The sequence below is a fragment of the Bombina bombina genome, chromosome 1 (assembly GCF_027579735.1).
Source record: "Bombina bombina isolate aBomBom1 chromosome 1, aBomBom1.pri, whole genome shotgun sequence".
Classification (NCBI taxonomy): domain Eukaryota; kingdom Metazoa; phylum Chordata; class Amphibia; order Anura; family Bombinatoridae; genus Bombina; species Bombina bombina.
Genome location: NC_069499.1, coordinates 567,825,169 through 567,848,369, shown reverse-complemented (window position 1 = coordinate 567,848,369; position 23,201 = coordinate 567,825,169). Strand labels below are relative to the sequence as shown.

Here is a 23,201-nt window from a genome sequence, read left to right as displayed (position 1 = left end):
CGCCTCTGGTTCTTCTTCCAAAGGTGATCTCCAAGATCATAATGGAATAATCTTATGTGTTTCTGATAGTTCCAGCTTGGCCTTTCAGGTTTTGGTATGCGGACCTTGTCAAGATGTCCAGTTGCCAACCTTGGCCACTTCCTTTAAGGCCAGACCTTCTGTCTCAAGTGCCATTTTTCCATCAGGATCTCAAATCTCTAAATTTGATGGCATAGTGCTTAGTCATAGAGGTTTTTCTGACTCAGTGATTAGCACTATGATACAGGCTCGTAAGTCTGTTTCGAGGAAAATTTATCATTGGGTTTGGAAAACCTATATTTCTTGGTGTTCCTCTCAAAATTATTCTTGGCATTCTTTCAGAATCCCTAGGATTTTACAGTTTCTTCAGGATGGTTTGGATAAGCGTTTGTCTGCAAATATTTTGAAAGGACAAATTTCTGCTCTTTGTCTTATTTCATAGAATGATTGCTAAACTTCCTGATATTCACTGTTTTGTTCAGGCTTTGATTTGTATTAAACCTGGTATTAAACCTATTTCTCCTCCTTGGAGTCTCAACTTGGTTTTGAAAATTTTGCAGGCTCCTCCTTATGAGCATATGCATTCTTTGGATATTAAATTACTTTCTTGGAAAGTGATATTTCTTTTGGCTAACTCTTCTGCTAGAAGAGTTTGAGTTATCTGCGCTCTTTTGTGAGTCTCCTTATCTGATTTTCCATCAAGATAAAGCTGTTTTCCGGACTTGATTTAAATTTTTGCCTAAAGTTTTGAATTCTAACATCAATAGAGAAAATGGTTGTTCCTTCTTTATGTCATAATCCTAAGAATACTCTTAAAAAGGTCTTTACATTCTTTGGATGTGGTAAGAGCTTTGGAATATTATGTTGAGGCTACTAAAGATTTCAGAAAGACTTCTTGTCTATTTGTTTGTTTTCTGGCTCTAGAAAAGGTCAGAAAGCCTCTGCCATTTCTTTGGCATCTTGGTTGAAACTTTTGATTCACAAAGCTTATTTGGGGGCAGACTCCGCCTCAGAGAATTACAGCTCATTCTACTAGATCAGTAGCCACTTTTTGGGCTTTTAAGAATGAAGCTTCAGTTGATCAAATTTGCAAAGCAGCAACTTAGTCTTCTTTGCATACTTTTACTAAATTTTACCATTTTGATGTGTTTGCTTCTTTGGATGCAGCCTTTGGTAGAAAGGTTCTTCAGGCACTTGTATCAGTTTGATTCTAATGCCTTTGATTTGAGTTTTTCTGACATTTTTAAGAAAACTTAAATTATTTTTTTGGATTTAATTTCTTTCATAGTGGCAACAGTCCATGAGACCCACCCTTTTTTGTGGTTATGATTTTTTGTATAAAGCACATTAGTTTTTCCAGCTCCTCTTTTTTGTATGCTTTTTACTCCTTTTTTTACACCTCACTTCTTGGCTATACGTTAAACTGAAGTATGAGTGAGGTTGGAGGTGTTCCTACCTAAATTATGTTATATATTATAATAATTCCCGTCTAAAAGGTGATTATCCCCAGTATATCACAGGAATATATTCTAATAAATCAACCAATTAATCATTTAGCCATATATAGGAACAGCGATTATTAATTGAGGGAGTAATCTGCATTTTAACAAGCAGAGCAAAGAAAACACAGAAAGTATCGCAAACATGACGACATTGTAAAACTTATGTTTCGTATATTCCGAACCAATCTAGATAAGCAGTTGACTAGGATAAAAGATATTATGAGGTAATACACGAAGGGCTGTAGGACCTTTCTATGATAAGCTTATATTTGAAGATCAAACACTGATCATCATACAGACAGCTTAGGGAGCATTTTCCCCGCAGACAGCAGATGTAAGCACGGTAAGATATTTTAAATGTATTTTTTTCTTGATTAAGACACATCATAACATTTTAAACAAATTTCCAATTCTATTTGGTATTCTCTGTTGAAAGAGCAGTAATACACTACTGGGAGCTAGCAGAAAGCCAACGACAAGAGGCATATATGTGCAGCCACCAATCAGCAGCTTCAGAGCCTACCTGGGTGTATTTTCAACAAAGGATACAAAGAGAACAAAACAAATTAGATCATAGAAATAAACTAGAAAGTTGTTCAAAATGGTATTCTCTATTTGAATCATGAAGAAAAAAAATGGGTTTCCTGTCCCTTTAAGCTATTTTACAATAGACTCCCTACATCATCTATATTGTGTAGCCTGCCATGGAGGGAAAAAAAAAAAAACACTCCTTTTCCCAGCACTTTAGGCCTTACACGGTATGTCTGTAGCGATTGAACTACATAGTATAGACATAATACTATCCATACTTACATCCTCAGTTGTCAATAGAATACTCTGACAAGATTAACAACTGTGTGACAAAATTGTAGTGCTACAGACACCTACCTAGTATCTCTTCAACAAAGAAGACCATAGGAACAAAGCAATTATGATAATAGAAGTAAATTAGAAAAAAAAAAAAAAATTGTATGCTCTTTCACAAAAGAAATGTTTTGTGTTTCATATCCATGAAAGGACACTGAAATCCTTCTTTGAGAAAAGAAGCAAAGCTAAATTACATGAAATACTAAGACACACAGGCAGAACAATCTTTAAAAGTCATAATACATAGTTAGATTTCTTGCTTTTATTGATACCACATTTAAAGGGATAGTCTAGTCAAAACTAAACTTTCATAATTCAGAAAGAGCATGCAATTTTGACAAACTATCCAATTTACTTCCATTAACAAAAAGTACAGTCTGTTTAAATTGACACTTTGAATCACCATTTCCTACTGAGCATGTGCAAGAATTCACAGAATATACGTATATGAATTTGCCATTGGCTGATGGTTGTCACATGATACAGGGGGAGTGTAAATAGACAACTTTAAAATTTGTCAGAAAAAAAAAAAAATCTTCTACTCAATTGAAGTTCTATTGCATTGTCTTTTTTTCATGCATTTGTTCATTATGCAAATCTACTGTATTTACTGTTCCATTAACTCTTTGTATAATCTTTAAATAAAGAACCATTGATGAGCTTTCAATAGTTGTAACAAAACAATAAGCCATTATATAAAAGGAGTAAACCTCAGAATATCACTTATTTAACAGTGTGGCTATAGAACATCACCAAGAGTCTCAAAATATGCACATCTAGTTAATAAACTGAAGGATAACTTAAACAGGAACCATAAGTATAACAGACAGATGTGGAGTTTGCCAAGGTTGCAGGCACAATACCAGACAGAGCTAGCCCTGAAAGTACCATATTAACCCACTCATAGAACTAGCAGTACACTTAGATGAAGATTAGCTTGGGTATGTTGAGAAATGACATGAGCTTTGCCACAAACACATCTCTTATGCAAGTCCCTTGTAAGCAAAGAGAGTGTTGCAATTTAGGCCTTGCCTGTCTTACCCCATTGTTATACAGGAACTCTTGTATCTGCGTTACACACAAAGCATTCCCTGATGAGCTAAAGTTAGGTTCGATAAGCACAAGCTTATATGATTTCTGGCTAACTGCTACATGCTATGCTTTAAACTATTCAGTCTGCAGAGCTTGTTCTATCAAGCACTCTCCTCCTCCCACAAATGGCGAGGCGTTCCTCAGGTTGATCATATCTCACATGTTCATGATGAAGTTTTAAATAACTTTCCAATTTACTTTTTTTTTCTCATTTTTACTTTGTTATCTTGGTATCCTTAATTAAAGAGCATACTTAGTCTCATGAGCATGAACGTGTCATCAGTGTCTGTAACAAGCTTTTTTATACCCTGTTGATATCACTGTTTGCAACAAAGTATAACATAGTTACATATATTGTTGCAAACACTGCTGCCATATAGTGCTCAGAACAATTAAAGGAACAGTCCAGTTGAAATTAAACTTTCATGATTTAGATAGAGCATGCAATATTAAGCAACTTTGAAATTTTATCCTATAATCAATTTTTCTTCGTTCTCTTGGTATCTTTATTTTAAAAAGCAAGAACGTAACCCATACAGGCCGTCTCCTAAGCTAACATTCAAATAAAGATACAAATAGAACAAAGAAAATTGATAATGGGAGTAAATTGGAAAGTTGCTTAACCCCTTAATAACCACAATGTACCCTGTATGTCACTGGTCGTTAAGGGTTTTTTTCAGGACATAATAGCACAAGTCTAGCAAGAACACGCTATTAATGCCCTCCCTCCAGCAGGCTTTGTGGAATAGAGCAGTCTCAACGCTGGTGGCAAGACCACGCTATAAAGCAATCAAGTCCCAAAAAAAGGCCAGCGACATACAGGGTACGTCGCTGGTCCTTAAGGGGTTAAAATTGCATGTGCTATCTGAATCATGAAAGTTTAATTTTGACTAGACTATCCCGAGTCTAAATACTTCTGAACCTACCTGGGTATGCTCTTTAACAAAGGATATAAAAAGAAGAAAACATGCAATTTGATAACAGAAATGCATTGGAAGGTTATTTAAAATGGCATGAACTGAATAATGAATGTTTAATTATGAGTTTTGGTACCCGTTACCTTTTTCATTGAGACAACCATTCAATATGTACAAGTTCTTTTATATACATACAAGTTAAAAATAGTTTTGTACAAGTGTTTATATACTGATACTAGAGTTCACCCCAATAAGTAACACTGCTTACCTTTGGCATCATGTCCTCCATGAACTTCTGTCCCCCAAAGCCTGGCTCCACTGTCATAACCAGAGCCATATCAATCTGACTAGCCCACGGGGCCAATAATTCCACTGTAGTATTTGGTTTAATACCCAAACCCACCTAGAAGAGAGAAAAACAGCAAAAAAAATATTAAAATAATGCCATCCATATGTTACTACAGGACTAAATGCTACTAATGTATATAAATAATCCCATACAGATAACAGTATAAAGATGCATTTGAAAGAGAAGTTGAAATTATTATTGTGTGTATGGTAATATAGTATAGCTGGGATGTATAGGGAAGGAAAGACAAATGTATGATCTCAGACTGGCAGCCAGGAGCATGGCACCAGCTACTAACTGAGCATGTGAAGACGTTCACGGCGTACATATAGGAGTCTGTGATTGGGCTGATGGCTGTCACATGATACAGTGGGCCAGCAAATTAAAGTAAGTATTGAAAAAAAATCTACTGCTCACTTAAAACTCAGAGTAATTAATTGTCGTTTTATTTTGCATTTGCCGATTCTGCAATTCTACTGTATTTAATGGCCCTTTTTTCACCAAATAGTATCAATATAGTATTAACTGTAATGTCCCTTTATGCTACACGTATTTGCCATAGCTCCACTTTCAGTATCCATCATGGCTATTAACACTTCCAGTCTACTTCATTCTGGGCAGGCCAGCAAAAGAATGCATCACCCACAGATATGCTTTATTTTACAGTCTTTACATACACATCTAAGCCATACAAAAATAAAGGTAGGATACTTGGAGTGAACATTTAACTTCTTGGGCAGGTTGGGTTTTATTTGATGATAATGTGGTAAAGTCAGCCTTTCTGCTGGATGTCAAAGTTGTTATCTGTGTAGGCATCTACCAAAAATGAATTGATGGTTGTAAAAGCTCCGCTTACAAGTTTTGAAGGAGATGCTCTATCCGAAGTACCACTAACAGGCCGATTTCCCTACATACTAAATGTCCTGTTTCTGTTTGCCAGTGAGCACTAGTACAATGAATCGAAAAATTAAGTTAATACAATGCATTAAAAGGAGCAAAATAATACCCCTCGGATTTAATGCGTTTGAAGTTCAAAATTTGTTTTTAGAAATAATTTCATGGGACATTAACAGCTATAATTAGCGTCAATGATTCCTTGTAATTTAATGAAAATTTCATATAGAAACGTGACCTTGCACTTTTAGGAAAGTCCTCAAACACCAAAAAATGCGTCCTCTTTATAGTGCTTTATAAATTAATTCCTTCACATGAGCAGACTTAAAGAGGCTCATACATGACATCTCTACACATGCATATGGGGGCTAAAGTTGTGCTTAAAGGGACAGTCAAGTCAAAATTAAAAAAACTTTCATGATTCATATAGAGCATTCGATTTAAAACAACTTTCCAATTTACTTCTATTATCTAATTTTCTTCGCTTTTGAGCTATCCTTTAATGAAAAGCATCTCTAGGTAGGCTCAGGAGCAGCAATGAACTATTGAGAGTAAGCTGCTGATTGGTGGCTGCACATGTGCCTCTTGTCATTAGCTAACCTTATGCGTTCAGCTATCTCCCAGTAGTGCATTGTTGCTCATACAATAAAGGATACGGATACACCATTCCCACCTCGAAACGAGCACTTATCTGTAGTGTAGGGTTCCAGCTCCCCCTCTAACCGATAATTTTCGGTAGTGTAGGGACACATGACCTCTGTCAGTTTCAAACCAATGTGCCGTAGTGTCAACATTTTTATTATTATTATCATCATCAGCATCGGTTATTTGTAGAGCGCCAACAGATTCCACAGCACTATAAACAAAAGGGGGAGTGTAGAGGCCCTGCCAAGAGTTGCACTGTTGTAGTCAGCACTTAAGGTGATCTACAAACAGCTGGACTCTTAGGCTTACATGCTAAGGGGGTTCAGGGGATAGCAAAAGAGGAGTGGAACTGGTATAAAGTAAGGTTAGCGTAGGTTGTATGCATCCCTGAACAGAAGAGTCTTTAGGGAGCACTTGAAGCTTTCAAAACTAGGGGAGAGTCTTGTGGAGCGAGGCAGAGAGTTAGACAAGATGGGAGCCAGTCTGGAGAAGTCCTGTAAACAGGAGTGCGATGAGGTAACCAGAGAGGAGGAGAGTAGGTCATGAGCAGAGCGAAGGGGACGGGAGGGAGAGTATCTGGAGACAAGGTCTGAGATATAGGGGGGAGCAGTGCAGTTGAGGGCTTTGTTTGTCAAAATGAGAATTTTGTGTTTGATCCTAGAGGCAAGAGGAAGTCAGTGAAGGGATTGGTAGAGAGGTGCAGCAGATGAACAGCGACGTGTAAGGAAGATGTGTCTGGCAGAGGCATTCATTATGGATTGTAAAGGAGCTAGGCGGCAGGTGGGGAGACCAGAGAGGACAGAGTTGCAGTAATCGAGGCAGGAAAGAATGAGAGAGTGGATTAAAATCTTAGTTGTGTCTTGTGTAAGGAAATGTCTAATTTTAGAGATGTTTTTAAGGTGGAAGCAGCAGGCTTTAGCCAAGGACTGAATGTGAGGAGTGAAAGAAAGATCTGAGTCAAATGTGACCCCGAGACATCGGGCATGTGGGGTAGGGGTAATGATGGAGTTGTCGACAGTTATAGAGAGATTGGGGGTGGAGATTTTGGAAGAAAGGGGGAAAATGAGGAGCTCAGTTTTGGAGAGATTTAGCTTGAGGTAGTGAGAGGACATCCAGGAAGAGATGGACAGTTAGTGACACGGGTTAGCAAGGAAGGAGATAGGTCTGGTGCAGAGAAGTACATTTGGGTGTCGTCGGCATTCAAATGATATTGGAAACCGTGGGACTTTATTAGGGAACCTAGTGATGACGTGTAGATTGAGAAGGGGACCGAGGACAGAGCCTTGCGGTACTCCGACAGAAAGTGGTGACGGGGCAGTGGAGGCCCCAGAGAAGGCTACACTAAAGGTACAGTTTGACAGGTAGGAAGAGAGCCACGAAAGGGCTGTGTCACAGATGCCAAAGGATTGGAGGGTTTGAAGCAAAAGAGGGTGGTCAACAGTGTCAAAGGCTGCGGACAGATCAAGGAGGATAAGCAGAGAGAAGTGGCCTTTTGATTTTGCTGTAAGTAGGTCGTTGGTAACCTTAATAATTGCTGTCTCTGTGGAGTGATGGGGACAAAATCCAGATTGCAGAGGGTCAAGAAGGGAGTTTAACGTAAGGAAATGGGATAGGCGTGCATATACTAGTTTTTCAAGAAGCTTTTAGGCAGGAGGGAGGAGGGAAATAGGGCGGTAGTTGGAAGGGGAGGTAGGATCAAGGGAAGGTTTTTTGAGGATAGGTGTGACCAGTGCATGTTTCAGCGATGAGGGAAATATATACCGGTGCTGAGGGAGAGGTTGAAAATGTGTGTTAGTATAGGGGTAAGGGTAGCTGTGAGGGGATAGGGTCAAGGGGACAGGTAGTGAGGTGAGAGCGCAGTATAAGTGCCGAAACTTCTTCCTCAGTAACAGGGGAGAATGAGCTAAGTTTAAGGTTATGTGGGTTGTGGTTGATTGAGAGCTGATTTCATTTCTGATGGAGTTGATTTTGTTATTGAAGCGGCTGGCAAAGTCTTGAGCTGACGGAGAAGTTGTATTCGGCGGTGGGGGAGGGCAAAGGAGAGTATTGAAAGTGGAGAACAGACGTTTTGGGTTTGAAGAAAGATTAGAGATAAGAGTAGAGAAGTAGTGTTGCTTATGGAGATTAAGGGCAGAATAGTAGGAGTTCAAGATGAATTTGTAATGAAGAAAATCAGCTGAACTCCAAGATTTTCTCCAGTGCCGCTCAGCAGTACAGGAACATCTGCGAAGGTACCGTGTCAGAGGAGTATGCCAGGGCTGAGGATGAGTGTGTGATTTCCGAGCTATGGTAAGAGGGGCGAGAATGTCAAGTATGGATATAAGGGTGGAATTATAGTGGCAGATAGATTGTTCAGGACAGGAAAAGGAGGAGATGAGGTTCGAGGGAAATAGCGAGCTGTTGCTGATCTAATGACAGAATGCTTCTGTGAAGTTTGGTGTGAGGAGCAGAAGGAGGGAGAGTTGTAGGGAGGGATGATATGTTGCAAGTGAGGAGATGGTGGTCAGAAAGAAGAAAGGGGGAGTTTGTGAAGTTTGAGAGAGTGCATTGATAGCTAAAGATCAGCTCAAGAGAGTGACCATCTTTGTGAGTTGGAGAATCAGTCCATTGTGACAGACCGAAAGAGGAAGTGAGTTGCAGAAGTTGTTTTGCAGAGGAGGCAGTGGGATTGTCAAGAGGGATGTTGAAGATCTAGAAATTGAGTTGAGGAGCCAGCGGTCGGTATAGGACTGCAACACGTATAGAGAGAGGGGAGAATAAGCAAATCATGTGGGTTTCGAATGAGGGAAATGTGAGGGAAGAGATGGGATGTATTTGTTGAAAGGTGCAACGAGAGGAAAGTAAAATACCTACACCACCTCCATGTCTATTACCAGACCTAGGAGTGTGGCTGAAGTGGAAACCTCCATGTGACAGAAGCAGTGGATGCTGTGTCTAGGGGAGAGAGCTAGGTTTCTGTTAGGGCCAGAAGGTTGAGGGAGCGGGAGATAGAGGTCATGTATAAAATTCTTTCCTCTTCATCCCCTACTACACTCAGCTGCCGACCTGCTCCCTCCTTTCCTCACACCGGCACCAACTGATGATCGTTAGACAGTGACAATGTCTAACTATCAGCGATCTGGCATCATATGGTACAGGAGCACAATCATTGTTCCCTTAACATGAAAACAGATGCCTTCTGCCCCTAGGTTTAGACCCCCACTGTCTAAGCTGACAGCATGGACCCCAACATGCCCCTCTATGCTGAACATAGGTACTACGTCAGCACAGTATGCTGGGCAAAGTACAGTGTGCATAGTATCTCTGTCCATTTGGCGCAAGGGGTTAAAATCCCTTTACAATAAGACGGGATTACTGAGGAAAATTTGAGGTAAAATATCTTTCTTTTTATGTGTTCACAAGCTATTTTCTAGTCAGCTTTTTACAGATAATGTTGCATCACTTTTAAAAATGATTCAACATTTGGGTAAAATTCCTTTAAAAATTCTAGGTGTTTAACGCCAGTGAGAACTAAAGGTAGCAACAAATATCCCAAAACAAAAGTTAAAAAGGGAAAGCAGGATACTGCATAAAATAGTTCCACCATGGGGGAAAAAAATTTAATTTACTGCGAAACTTGATGCCAATAGTGCAACTTACAGTTGAAGTTTTGAATTTTGAAATCACCAATTTGTATGAGGATCTGTTCATTTGTGATAAAAATCAAATTTCACGCAAACCCATAAGCTGTATAAGAACAATTACTGAAACAGTTTCTGATCTTGTTTCAGAAATGTAGTGCTCAGGAGGGGTGGGGGAATGTGAGGAGCCGTATAACAGTCTGAAAATAATCACTGTGCTACAGATTTAAAAAAAAAAAAAAATGATCACAGGGTAAAACTCAGGAAGCCCAGCACAGTCTCAGAATGTGACAGATATGTCATGAGACAACAATTCAAATGGTATTAATATAGGGCAAATTTAATTATTCCTCCATGGTCCCTGCTGAGCAGCATCACGTGATCACCCTCCACCCCCCTCGTTAGCCTCACATTGTGACCAACATGTACTTTGCCATAATTAAAAGCTGGACGACAACTCCTCAGAGGTGGACGGCTCAGTGGTATCAAACATGTTTGATATCACATTATGAAGACATATGGAACATAATTGAGGGGGCTGTAAGGCCTCCTGACATTATAAACAGGAATCTCTAAGTAACAGAATCCTCCAGCGCTAGTGCAATAACCGGAGAACTATAGAAATAAAACATTTTATTAAAAAAAAAAAACTGTACCTTTATATCCCAATGGCTTTGGCACTCACCACCTCCCATGACCCAGACAGTACAGAGAGTTAGGACTCCTCTCTGATAGACAACCGGTCAGGAAAGAATCATATGATGAACAATGCAGGACCATCCCTGCTATGAGAAAAAGCGCACCAAGCTTGTAAGCTGCATGGCTCTCAAAGTGAAACCTGTATGTTCCATAACAGCCTATGAGCCCTTAAAATCTCACACATAAAAGCAGCATAACATCAAACAAACATATAAGATTATTCCCCCCTGTTCAATAATCCCCCTCAGGAGATATTAACCCTTGATTCTATACAGATAAAAGGAGTCACACTGTGACCCTGTCTTCTAGCGTTATCATACATGTATAAAATATGAAATTATCTTAGTTTTGCAGAGACGACACTCCCTGCATCTCCGGACACTAACTTTCACCCATGCTCTCACTGAGAGGCTGACAGGATTACTTAAAACTCCAGTCCCATTGCAAAGAGTACTACCCTCCATAAGAGGCTACTCCGAATCTTCCAACACTTCTCTGCCAACCTCCTGTGACGACAGGTAAAGAATGAGTGGGGGGTGAGGGGAATGGGGGAGGTATTTAAGCCTTTGGCTGGGGTGTCTTTGCCTCCTCCTGGTGCCCAGGTTCTTAATTCCTACAAGTAATGAATGAAGCAGTGGACTCTCCTCCCATTAAGATGGAAATTATATATACACAGACAAACATTTTCCAGCTTTAGAGCCTCAGTGCACACAGCGGTATACAGGACGGAGCTTCTAAGATGGAAAGCAGTAATGAGACACTCGGTAAAGAAAGTCAAAGACAGGCCGGTAGCTCCTGTTCTCTACTCACAAGCGGTGACCGCAGGTGAGCAAGCCCTATCCTGGCTGTAGTTATTCTTAGAAGCACTGACTGACCAGAATACCAGCCTCTAAGTCTATCTCCTGTAATGCCCCTTTACTGACTTATCTGTGCCGAATTCAATAGCTTAGGGCATGCGCATAACCTAAATGAAAGCACGCAGGCATCAACAAGTAATGCCCACACTCATTGAAAAGAGATAATGGGATGGAACTATAAGATTGCTGTGCAGCCTATAAAGAATTCAGCAGTACCGGGCTGAACTAAGTGTGGCTAGCAACAGCAAGCTGCGGTCATAAGGAGCACCCATGGGTGTACTGGGGTCATGATACCAAAGGGCTAATTTTAGGGAGCCAATAGCACCCGTGGCTCTCCCCCAGGTTTATCAAGCGCTTCCATTGCGGTCAGTATTACTTAAGCCGTGGTGCAATGGATAGTTTAAAATATTATCTGCATCAACTATAACAAATGGAGTCTCTGTCAAAGATCGGTTTCCAAAAACAATGGACTATTGTACTAACCTTCATACCATTTTCCCGAATTTCTTTAATAAGGGATCCAGGATTATCTGTGGCCTCTAGGTGAAATGTGTACTGATTGGCACCAGCAACTGCCATAGGTTTCACCCACTGCTCTGGCTTGGCAACCATCATGTGCATATCTGTATAGAGAAAGAACCCTCAGTTAAAAATACATAAAATACTTTTTTTTCCCATGAATCAAATAGCACTTACAATTTTAAACAGCATTTCAATTTAGACCATTAACAAATTTGCTTAATTATCTTGGTATCAGTTTTCGTCACAGAAAATTTTACAAGTTGGATGGCAGCAGTGTAATATTTCTTTAATATTATATCATTTTCACCTATCGAAAGCACAAATTAATTGCATAACTTAACATAAATGTATTTAATGATCATTTGTGCAATAAACATTTTTAGTACTGGTTAATTTTAGCCGGGTGGTCCTGGGGGGTAGGAGATATAAATAGAGATAGATAGATATATTTCTTTAATCAGCAGATGACACTTGAAATCAAAGTGTTAAATGTATATATTTTTTACTTAACTCTGTATAAGTATATTATTATACTTTATAAAGCACCAACATATTCTGTAGAGCTGTCTATCGGTATAATTGATATAAGAAAAACAATGATATAATGATTGTAAGAGAAAAGGCAAAATTTGACACACAAATACAGGAGGAATTGTGGGCCCTATTCATGTAGGAAGGGTATTAGGGTGGGAAACTGGAGGTAAGAACTGTAAAGTAATGATGTTAATACAGAGTTAGATGAGAGCAATTATTAGGTAAGTGGAATTAGTTGGGTGGTAGGTTTCCCTGAACAAAATCGTCTTTAGGGAGCGTTTTAAAGAAAGCAGATTAGGGGAAAGTCTGACAGTGCAAAGATATACGTTGCAGTGGGTTGGTGTCACATGAGAGAAGTCCTGTAGTCTTGCATGGGAAGAGGTAATGATAGAAGATACAAGGAGCAGGTCATTGCTGGATCTGAACATAGGGGCTCCCATGAGCCTCCACTCAAATGCAGTGATCACCTGGCTATTAAAGGCTATATACAGGGAGTGCAGAATTATTAGGCAAATGAGTATTTTGACCACATCATCCTCTTCATGCATGTTGTCTTACTCCAAGCTGTATAGGCTCGAAAGCCTACTACCAATTAAGCATATTAGGTGATGTGCATCTCTGTAATGAGAAGGGGTGTGGTCTAATGACATCAACACCCTATATCAGGTGTGCATAATTATTAGGCAACTTCCTTTCCTTTGGCAAAATGGGTCAAAAGAAGGACTTGACAGGCTCAGAAAAGTCAAAAATAGTGAGATATCTTGCAGAGGGATGCAGCACTCTTAAAATTGCAAAGCTTCTGAAGCGTGATCATCGAACAATCAAGCGTTTCATTCAAAATAGTCAACAGGGTCGCAAGAAGCGTGTGGAAAAACCAAGGCGCAAAATAACTGCCCATGAACTGAGAAAAGTCAAGCGTGCAGCTGCCAAGATGCCACCAGTTTGGCCATATTTCAGAGCTGCAACATCACTGGAGTGCCCAAAAGCACAAGGTGTGCAATACTCAGAGACATGGCCAAGGTAAGAAAGGCTGAAAGACGACCACCACTGAACAAGACACACAAGCTGAAACGTCAAGACTGGGCCAAGAAATGTCTCAAGACTGATTTTTCTAAGGTTTTATGGACTGATGAAATGAGAGTGAGTCTTGATGGGCCAGATGGATGGGCCCGTGGCTGGATTGGTAAAGGGCAGAGAGCTCCAGTCCGACTCAGATGCCAGCAAGGTGGAGGTGGAGTACTGGTTTGGGCTGGTATCATCAAAGATGAGCTTGTGGGGCCTTTTCGGGTTGAGGATGGAGTCAAGCTCAACTCCCAGTCCTACTGCCAGTTTCTGGAAGACACCTTCTTCAAGCAGTGGTACAGGAAGAAGTCTGCATCCTTCAAGAAAAAACATGATTTTCATGCAGGACAATGCTCCATCACACGCGTCCAAGTACTCCACAGCGTGGCTGGCAAGAAAGGGTATAAAAGAAGAAAATCTAATGACATGGCTCCTTGTTCACCTGATCTGACCCCATTGAGAACCTGTGGTCCATCATCAAATGTGAGATTTACAAGGAGGGAAAACAGTACACCTCTCTGAACAGTGTCTGGGAGGCTGTGTTTGCTGCTGCACGCAATGTTGATGGTGAACAGATCAAAACACTGAAAGAATCCATGGATGGCAGGCTTTTGAGTGTCCTTGCAAAGAAAGGTGCTATATTGGTCACTGATTTGTTTTTGTTTTGTTTTTGAATGTCAGAAACTGTATATTTGTGAATGTTGAGATGTTATATTGGTTTCACTGTAAAAATAAATAATTGAAATGGGTATATATTTGTTTTTTGTTAAGTTGCCTAATAATTACGCACAGTAATAGTCACCTGCACACACAGATATCCCCCTAAAATAGCTATAACTAAAAACAAACTAAAAACTACTTCCAAAACTATTCAGCTTTGATATTAATGAGTTTTTTGGGTTCATTGAGAACATGGTTGTTGTTCAATAATAAAATTAATCCTCAAAAATACAACTTGCCTAATAATTCTGCACTCCCTGGAGTGTCACATTTTTAAAAAGGGGCCTTTGGGCTTTAAATTTAGAGGCCTTGGTGGTCTCTAGACCTTTTTGATCTGTTACAGGCCCATAGAGATCACCTATCTACAAAATGTGTGTGGGTAGTTTTTTTTACGAGTTTGGATATTTACCAGCTCAGTCCAGGTTCCTTAATCCCTCTGTAACCAACCTGCTACTTCCGGGGTGACGCACGGTTGCCATCTGCACTAAAATCATTGCGCAGATGGCAACCACATGTCGTCATACACGGCAAAGCGGTTATGGACATATACACACAATTATAATTATCATAATTAAAGTAAATTCCTTTAACGCTTAATAGCATATTATAATAAAATCATAATTAATCTCATATATTTACAACAACAACAAAAAAACCTTACCAAAAAATGGATCACTTCCCAGCTGTTTCCGTAGACATTCCACCACCGGATGTCCAAATGTAATGTTAGGAACAAAATGTCTGTAAGTAAGTTACAAGCAGATATTAAAATTGTCTTGAAAGGTATAGACATACATTTATTTATTTATTTAAGAAATATGGTACTGGAACTTGTTATTTTATCAGATGTCACAATGAGCAGAGCGTCTGTGCCCTATATATGAATGTACCAGTGAAGCCACAAGCCATAGGTTAGTGGTCATACAAACATGATCAAATCATCAGTAAAGACTATTTTTATCATATTCACTGCAGTGCTCATTCAAAAAAATCCAACCACAGAGGGTAAAATCTAATATAATGTCTTATATGTTAACACGTTTACAGTTTTGTAATATGAAAAAAATTACTTTTATATTATTTTCATGTACCTAACCAGTCTTCAAAAGACCAGTATTGTAGAAAAATAAAGAACAGAAGACTCATTAATAACTCCTAAGAAACCAAACAGACTTACTCTCTGCCTTCTTTGGCTCTCTGGGGGAAAAAAATGGTTAAGATGACATAAAAGTCAGAATTAAACTTTCATGATTCAGATAGAGCATCTCATTTTCATACAATTTAAAATACAAACTTACTTTGGTGTATTGGTATACTTTGGTGAAAGCACAAGTGCACGTCTTCAACAACAGCAGTACTGGGAGCTAGCTTGTGATTGGTAGACACGCATGTGCTACTAGTCATGAGCTCAGCAGATGTGTTCAGCTAGCTACCAGTAGTGCACTGCTGTATTTAAAAGGGACATTAAACTGATGGAAAAAAACTACAGTAACAGGGTTAATACTAAACATGCTGTTTTTCTCCAGTAGATGCAGCTCTCTTTAAAGAAGTTCACTTATTTTAACTATTTACAAGTGCTGGTTAGTGAAGCTCTGCATCTTCACACTGGGCATCTGCCTTCATATGGTAAGAGAGCAAAATCATATGAAGTCAGGCTGCCCGATTGTTACAGACAGTGACACTGTCCTTTGTCTCTGTCTGTAACAATCATCTGTTGGTGCTGGGGAGAGAAAGAGGGAGACGGGTGGGCAGCCCAGCGCAGGAGATTCCCACACTAACGCAAAAAAAGGGTTTTGGAAAGGATATATATATATATATCGTATTATTCCGAGTATAGGCCGCACTTTTTTTCCCCTAATGTAAGTATTTAAATCAGGGGTGCGGGCCTATACTCAGGGTCTTACATTAAATGGTCCGTGTCGGGGTTGGACGGAAGCGCTGTTCTCATTACAAGGAGGGGTTTGGTCACACACACTTGACTTCCTGGAAATTCTGACAACTGAACGCTTCCGCACACAACACTACCAGACAGGATGGGTACCAATGAGAAATCCCCCTACTTAAAGGAGCAGGAAAAAAGCAACCCTCTGCCCGACCCACCCGCGATGAGCATAATCAGAGAGCACCACCAGAATATCCCAACAGAGATCCACTGCACAGTGTCACAGAAGCAGATGTCTGACACGGTATATCCCCCAGCAGACAACGTGGCCCACGTCAATGTGCCTCAGGATGGGATTGGGAGGAGCTGCTTTGAGTTACCGGTATCGGCTGTGACACAGGAGGCAGCGTGACAGCGAGGGCGAGTCAGGATTAAGGTACACTATAGGTATCGGCTTGTGACACAGGAGGCAGCGTGACAGGAGGGCGAGTCCGGATTAAGGTAGACTATAATATTGATCTTAATAAAGTCATCTAACTTCAGTACTGTACTTACTACTAGTAAGAGGATTAACTACAATAACCCCTTTGAAAATACCAAAAATCTCTCTATAAATCTCTTTAACACCTAGGGGGGAGCTGCCTTATGTATGTGTGCTGAGGGTGAGAAGGGTGAGTCTGGATTGGGGTATGTGAAAGTGGTGAGGAGGGGGTTGTGGGGGTTTGTGATGAAGGAAGGGGGCTAAAAGGGTGAGGAGGGATGAGGGTGAGGCTTGTATAGGTAGCATAGTTTAATAGGGGGATTAGTGGGCACTGTGTGAGAAAAGGAGTCTGAGTGGGTGTTAAGAGGAGGCAGCTTGTGAAGGTTATGATGTGTGTGTGAGGGGGGGAGGGTAAGAAAACTGATCTGTCAGGGAGGGAGGCTAAGAGATTAAGAGGGGTCTGTGTATGGGGGGAAGATGAGGGGCTGAAAAATGTAGTTTCTTTAAAATGGCACCAAAACTTTAAGGGTGCGGCTTATAATCAGGAGCGGTATTATATATATATTAAATATATATATATAACATACCACTTCCTGCCAGTTACAAAGAAAGCAGGAAACAGTGGGAGCGAGAGAATCCTACACTACAGAAATTAAAAAAATTCATTAAAATATTATTAAACAAAAAGGGGGCGTGTCCAAGCAGCGGCTCTAAGCAGTCACAGCCTTCTTGAACTCCGGGAGAGAAAAAACAGTAATCCGCCGATTACTGTGATAAATTTACAGCATTTATCAAAATTAACGATTGCTAATCATACTTCTTAATACTACTACCAAATTTGCAGCCCCAAATTACTGTGTTAATGAACCTAGAGATGGAATTGGCCAACTGAGGCCTGTAACGGAGAAATCTCACAGGCAGTGTCCTCTCCCCCCCCCCCCCCCCCCAGGACATCTTAGCCAGAAACTGGTAACATTCAACACCGATATCAATATCTCAGGTTTCCTAGAGCCTACATTGCCTTCCTATATAGGCAGAAACCCTTAAGCAACCCAACCACACAGCAAATGATAATGCTAAATTTCACAGCAAATAGAAGGCCATGCTACAATCTAAAATGGACAGAGTTGCCTCTGAACAAGAATTACAATTCCTCTAGATAGAGCAGGGCTTGAAAAGCTTACAGAACCATCACTACAGCTGCCTATGATTATTAGGCCAGGTCTGACCACAAAGTCTGAAGAGAATGATCAAGCCGGTATTTTGATCGATAAAGAGACCACACAGCTTGACATCGGCTTTACAGCACCACCCCTTACCAACAATACAGGGTTAACGGACAACACAGACGGGCATCACTCTCAAGCCACTATCTCGCCTTTAAACCAGACCCATCGGATGGGGGCGATACAACACGCATCCTAAAATGGCGAATACAGCTATGTCCCCACATCCAAACAACTAATGAGGGAAGAGCCCCCCCAGAGGCTGCACTTGTAGCACTCAAAGCTAGGACTAAAGATGGAGACACTGGAAAGGTTAAAATATAACTTTTTTTGATGTTAAAATATGGGACCCCAGTGTGTGTGAACTATTAACAAAACCATTGCCTGGATTCCTGTTATCAATAAGTATTGCCTTTGATAAATGTTTAAATCTAACCAGGAATCCACACTGTACGGATATTGTCTAGAGTAAAGACATAATTAATCTATCACTTGTTAGATAAAGTTACATTTATATTGTAGCCTAAATCGGAGAAAATAAGGCTATACTAGGTATTCAGTAGATTAGGTTTAATGTACCAGGTTTAATATAATTCTAGTACCACAATATGTACAGCGTATGCTATCCCCAGCTTAACAGATAGCTATATTATAACACAATAAATAACATATATATATATATATATATATATGATATACTTACACATACATACATACATAAATATATACACATACATACATATACATACATATACATACATATCGACATATACATACATACATATACATACATATACATAACACACATACATACATACACACACACACACACATATACATATATTTATTGATTCTATTGAGACTGCGTTCTACACCGTATGTGTGTGTGTGATAAAGATTGGGAGCTGAGTTTCTGTTGCCGGGTTAATCCCGCTGTGCAGGTACTGAGAAACAACCCTATGCTTCTTTCTCTGTTGTGCACCGCTGCTGGAAACAATTTTCACAGAAGCGTAAGGACTACCAAATAGATGTCTTTTACGCTCTTACTATATTGATGTTATTAGTATATATAGTTTGCAGGTAATGGGTTATCATTAAATGCTCTAACGATTATAGTATAAGGAGCCATAAAATAATTGCTTACCAGCCAGTGCAGTCAACGGATCTAAAGATATATTAAAAAATGGAGCTCGCCGTATGCTACACACCCCTGGCGCGTTTCGCCCATATAGGGCTTTTTAAAAGGCGGAAAACCGCCGGATTTCGGGTTTAAGTGCTAACACTACGCCTGTTGAAGGTTTCTCTATTAATGTAATTGGATAGCTTAATCTGCCACTCCCATCATGTAAACCAATGTAGGGCCGTGACAGCTTTCATATATACTATGTTAGATACAATGTTAGTAAAAGATGTCTATTATGTAAACATTAACTTGTGGATTGTAACATTACTGTTTAGACGTGGGGGCAGTATATTGATTATGGTAATAATCTCTGTTACAGTCTGTCTTAATCTGTATTCGTCCTTTCACTCAAACTATTGTATTGGGTCTATACTGCAAGTATTATATCAAGGCTGTGTTATCCTGTCCAAAATTCTAAAAAAAAAAAAAGTAGAAAGCCTCATTTTTGTTTTTGGCTGCAGGATCCATTGTGGCTTAGGGTATATAACTCTAGTGCAATGGGTAAGTTGTAATTACCCATTAGTGTATGACTAGAATATATAAAAACAGTTATTCTACTATGTGATGGACTATTAATCATTAATGCTGTTTAAATATGTGGCTCTTAGCTAATGGCAACCAGTTGGGTTTAGAAACGATGACAGAAATTATAATTCTGTTGTGATTTTAGTGTATGGTGTGTTAGATTGGTCAAGGTTTGACCTCATGAAATGTGATTGTGACGTGCATGCCAAACGAAGGAGATTTGCATACAAGAGAAAAGCATGCCAATAACCTATGTGAGAATAAACCAAATATAGATGAAAAGTAATTGTGATAGTTTGTAATACTGTAAACGTGTGTGTACTTTAAATCTTAAAAGAAATGGGGAAATAATTAGTGTAATGTGATCCTGTCCCCACATCCAGCTGGAGAATATTCCAAACTCTACTCTGATAAAAATTGTTATCAGAGAGCGGGGCACATTTCTTGCTACACTACTGACCCCAGAATCTACTGGAATATCAAGTTTGCCTCCAGCCAGACCGGGACGGATGTCGAGTTGCCATTGCGAGGGCTCGGGGGGGGGGGTCCCCTGGTGGGTTGGGGACTTAGAGATGTATTGTCTTTCCGATTCATAACATTATTCTGAACAGTTTTCAGACCTCATCCCGAAGGCCCTCAAACATACTGGTAGTGATTTACGAACAGACTTTGAACTTTTTAAAATACCACCAGCCGACACAACTCTACAATACTCAATCCTACAGCAACGGCTTGCTCAACCTTTGCAAAATGCTGTCTCTGAAGACATCAAAACTCAGCTCCATTTGCAAACAAACTCTGGGGGTTGATAATATGCAGGTAATGTACCATCACAATCTTGTTTAGAAATATTTGATAACCCATTTGAGATGTTTCATAATATGTTAGTTGGTTTTACGTTTATCTTGTTTATGATTCTATGTTTCCATTTAATAAAATGCATCCCATAAAGAGGCCATTATTATAGTGTAGGTGAGGGCACCTATATCGAAGTAATAACATCTGCACGTTAGTTTACACTGTACCAACAGCTTACAAGATCTAATGTAGCTTAGTGGTATAAGGAGATAACCAATTCCTTTAAATATAGCTCTCGGAAAGATCACAATTACCAAAAACCATTAATAATGTGTATGTTCAACCTACATCTGTCCTCGTAACGCGGCTGGCAGTCGAAGCCACGAAGAGGCCTGATGCAATGCCGTGATTGGAGGAAGCCGATTTCGTCATTTTGGGGCCCGCTTAGAGAGCTTGCGACGGGCGGAGGAAGCATAGCAGCGGCTGACAGGATTAAAAGGTAAGTTTTGAAGAAAAGGAGTGAAATGTCAATTTTGATTCATTAAAGTGCCCTTGTTTTTAATAGGTTTATTAAAAACCGAGCACTAATTCACCCAAAATTGACCTTCACTTTAAAGGGACCCAGTCAACACATTAGGTTTGCATAATCAACAAATGCAAGATAACAAGACAATGCAATAGCACTTAGTCCTGAACTTCAAACTGAGCAGTAAGTTTTTTTATAACAAATTTCAAAGTTATGTCTATTTCCACTCCCCTTGTACCATGTTGATAGCAATCAACCAATCACAAATGCATATACGTATAGTCTGAATTCTTGCACATGCTCAAGTAGGGAGTTCTGTGACTCAAAAATTGTAAATATAAAAGACTGTGCAAAGATTTTTTTAATGGAAGTAAATTGTAAAGTGGTTTAAAATGGACATGCTGTATCTGAATCATGAAAATTTAATTTAACCTGATGTGCCTTTAATATAAAAAGCACTTGAAAAAGTAATAGACTTGTCCTTTGTGAACTCAAGGCTAATAAATAGAATATAATCGCCATCGTGTGGTGAAACAGGAAAAATACAGTTTACCTGCTCAGCCTGAGTAAATAAGGAACATGACAGCTCGAGGATGAATTACCATTTATATTGAAGGTTTATGGGTGTTGACCAAACTTTTTTTTTTTACTTAAAACACGTGACTAAAATGTACATACTGTAAATAAATCCTAGTGGTATGGGTAAAGTTTGGCTAGATATATCCACATTATCCCTGACCCACAAATATTCAGAAACAATAAATACATGATCAACAAGTAAAGCTTAGATTTAAATGTAATACCTCAAATAAGATAAATTAAACACTCTATAGTGCTCGTGCAGAGTAATCGATTTTTCAGATTAATAAAGTTTGAGCATATGAGAGTCGTCTCAAACATGGAGAGCACGTGTGATATAAACTGTGGTGGTAATTTCTTATTTCAAAACGCTAAAAATGATAAGAAATTACCAACTGTAGTTACCTAAGAATCTAAGCAAACCCTGTTTATATAGTTCATATTGCTGTATATTATATAATTGTGTTGATCAATAATTCTGCCCCTTTAAACTTGATGCTTCCCAAACAACGAGTCGTAATAATTTAATTTCCGATTAACCTGCACCACAAAATAACAAAGACATAAAGGACTATTCTAAGCGCATAAGATATATGTATGAATCTAGGTCATGAAAGAGCAATTTGCTACTTTTGTGTTAAAAATGTTTATCCTTATAAGCTGGTAACTTTATTTCTTGGGAGTCACCATCATCATTCTCCATGTAACCCTTGCTTCAACTACATAGATCAACCATAATTTATTTCTCTAGACACTAAACGTATTCCTATATTTCTTACATCACACCTGTATTTACTGCACTGTAGCCCACTAAACCTAAAGGTTATAAAAGCACAAACACATACTTTTCATTACAAGAGTGGAATAATAATTATTAACTTATATTTTATTAATGTCATGGTCATTTAAAGCAATGATGCATTAACTGCTTCCCCTTAACCAAGGTCTGCCTCCTCGACTCTCACACCCGTCCATCACATCCAGATGCAGGTGAATCAGCCCCGCTCTGAAGCATTTCGCTCGCACTCTGCACCAAGGCAGGATAGGGTTTGCTGTTAGGATGGACGGTCCGATCTAGAACCAGACGACATGATGGAAACTCAATGGGCACAGAATGCAAACCACCTACCACGTGCTCACAGTTCCGAATTTCCGAGTGAATGCTGGGAAACAGATTCCAAGAGCCGGTGTATACGCTCCGATATAAAAGAGCAAAGTAACTACATTTCCCATAATGCTCCTGTGATGGGGGAACGACACAGAGCATGATGGGTATGATGTTTAAAGTGACATTGTACTGTAATATTTTCGATTTTAAGAGAAGTCACAGATGTTAGGGTTACCAAGGTAACTTTTAATATGGTTCAATGTCTGTGTTCCACCCACCTCTTTCTGTCTGCGCGGCGCGCTACAGTAACTCACTGACTCACTACCTTGGTCCCACTCGTTGGCTGTGAGTGTAAAATTTTAAGGTCGCTTGCCGGTGTCTTAAAATAAACCGACTACCATAGGAATTTGTATACTATGTCACTTACGGTGAAGTATAATCAGCCTGGTGGAGGCTTGTGGCGCTCACTGCGCATTGCGCTAAAGGGCCCAAACTCCTACAACAGCTGATGCGAAATACAAGTAACCATAAAGGGTACTAATTACACTCAACGAACTTGCACATACTTTATCTTTTACTAAATCTGTACTACAAA

At 39.5% G+C, this 23,201-nt stretch overlaps 1 protein-coding gene across 1 annotated transcript in view; it reads right to left on the bottom strand.

Annotated features, from left to right (window-relative positions):
* RPE (ribulose-5-phosphate-3-epimerase) overlaps positions 1-22,539 on the bottom strand; it is a 98,446-nt gene extending 75,907 nt beyond the window's left edge. The window contains exons 1-4 of the mRNA XM_053698778.1: positions 22,466-22,539; positions 14,960-15,039; positions 11,944-12,083; positions 4,665-4,799 (exon numbers count right to left, since the gene is read on the bottom strand). Coding sequence (XP_053554753.1) covers positions 4,665-4,799; positions 11,944-12,083; positions 14,960-15,039; positions 22,466-22,473 — 363 coding nt within the window. The 5' untranslated portion in view covers positions 22,474-22,539. The remainder of the gene's footprint in view (positions 1-4,664; positions 4,800-11,943; positions 12,084-14,959; positions 15,040-22,465) is intronic.
* Between the last annotated feature and the right edge of the window lie 662 nt (positions 22,540-23,201).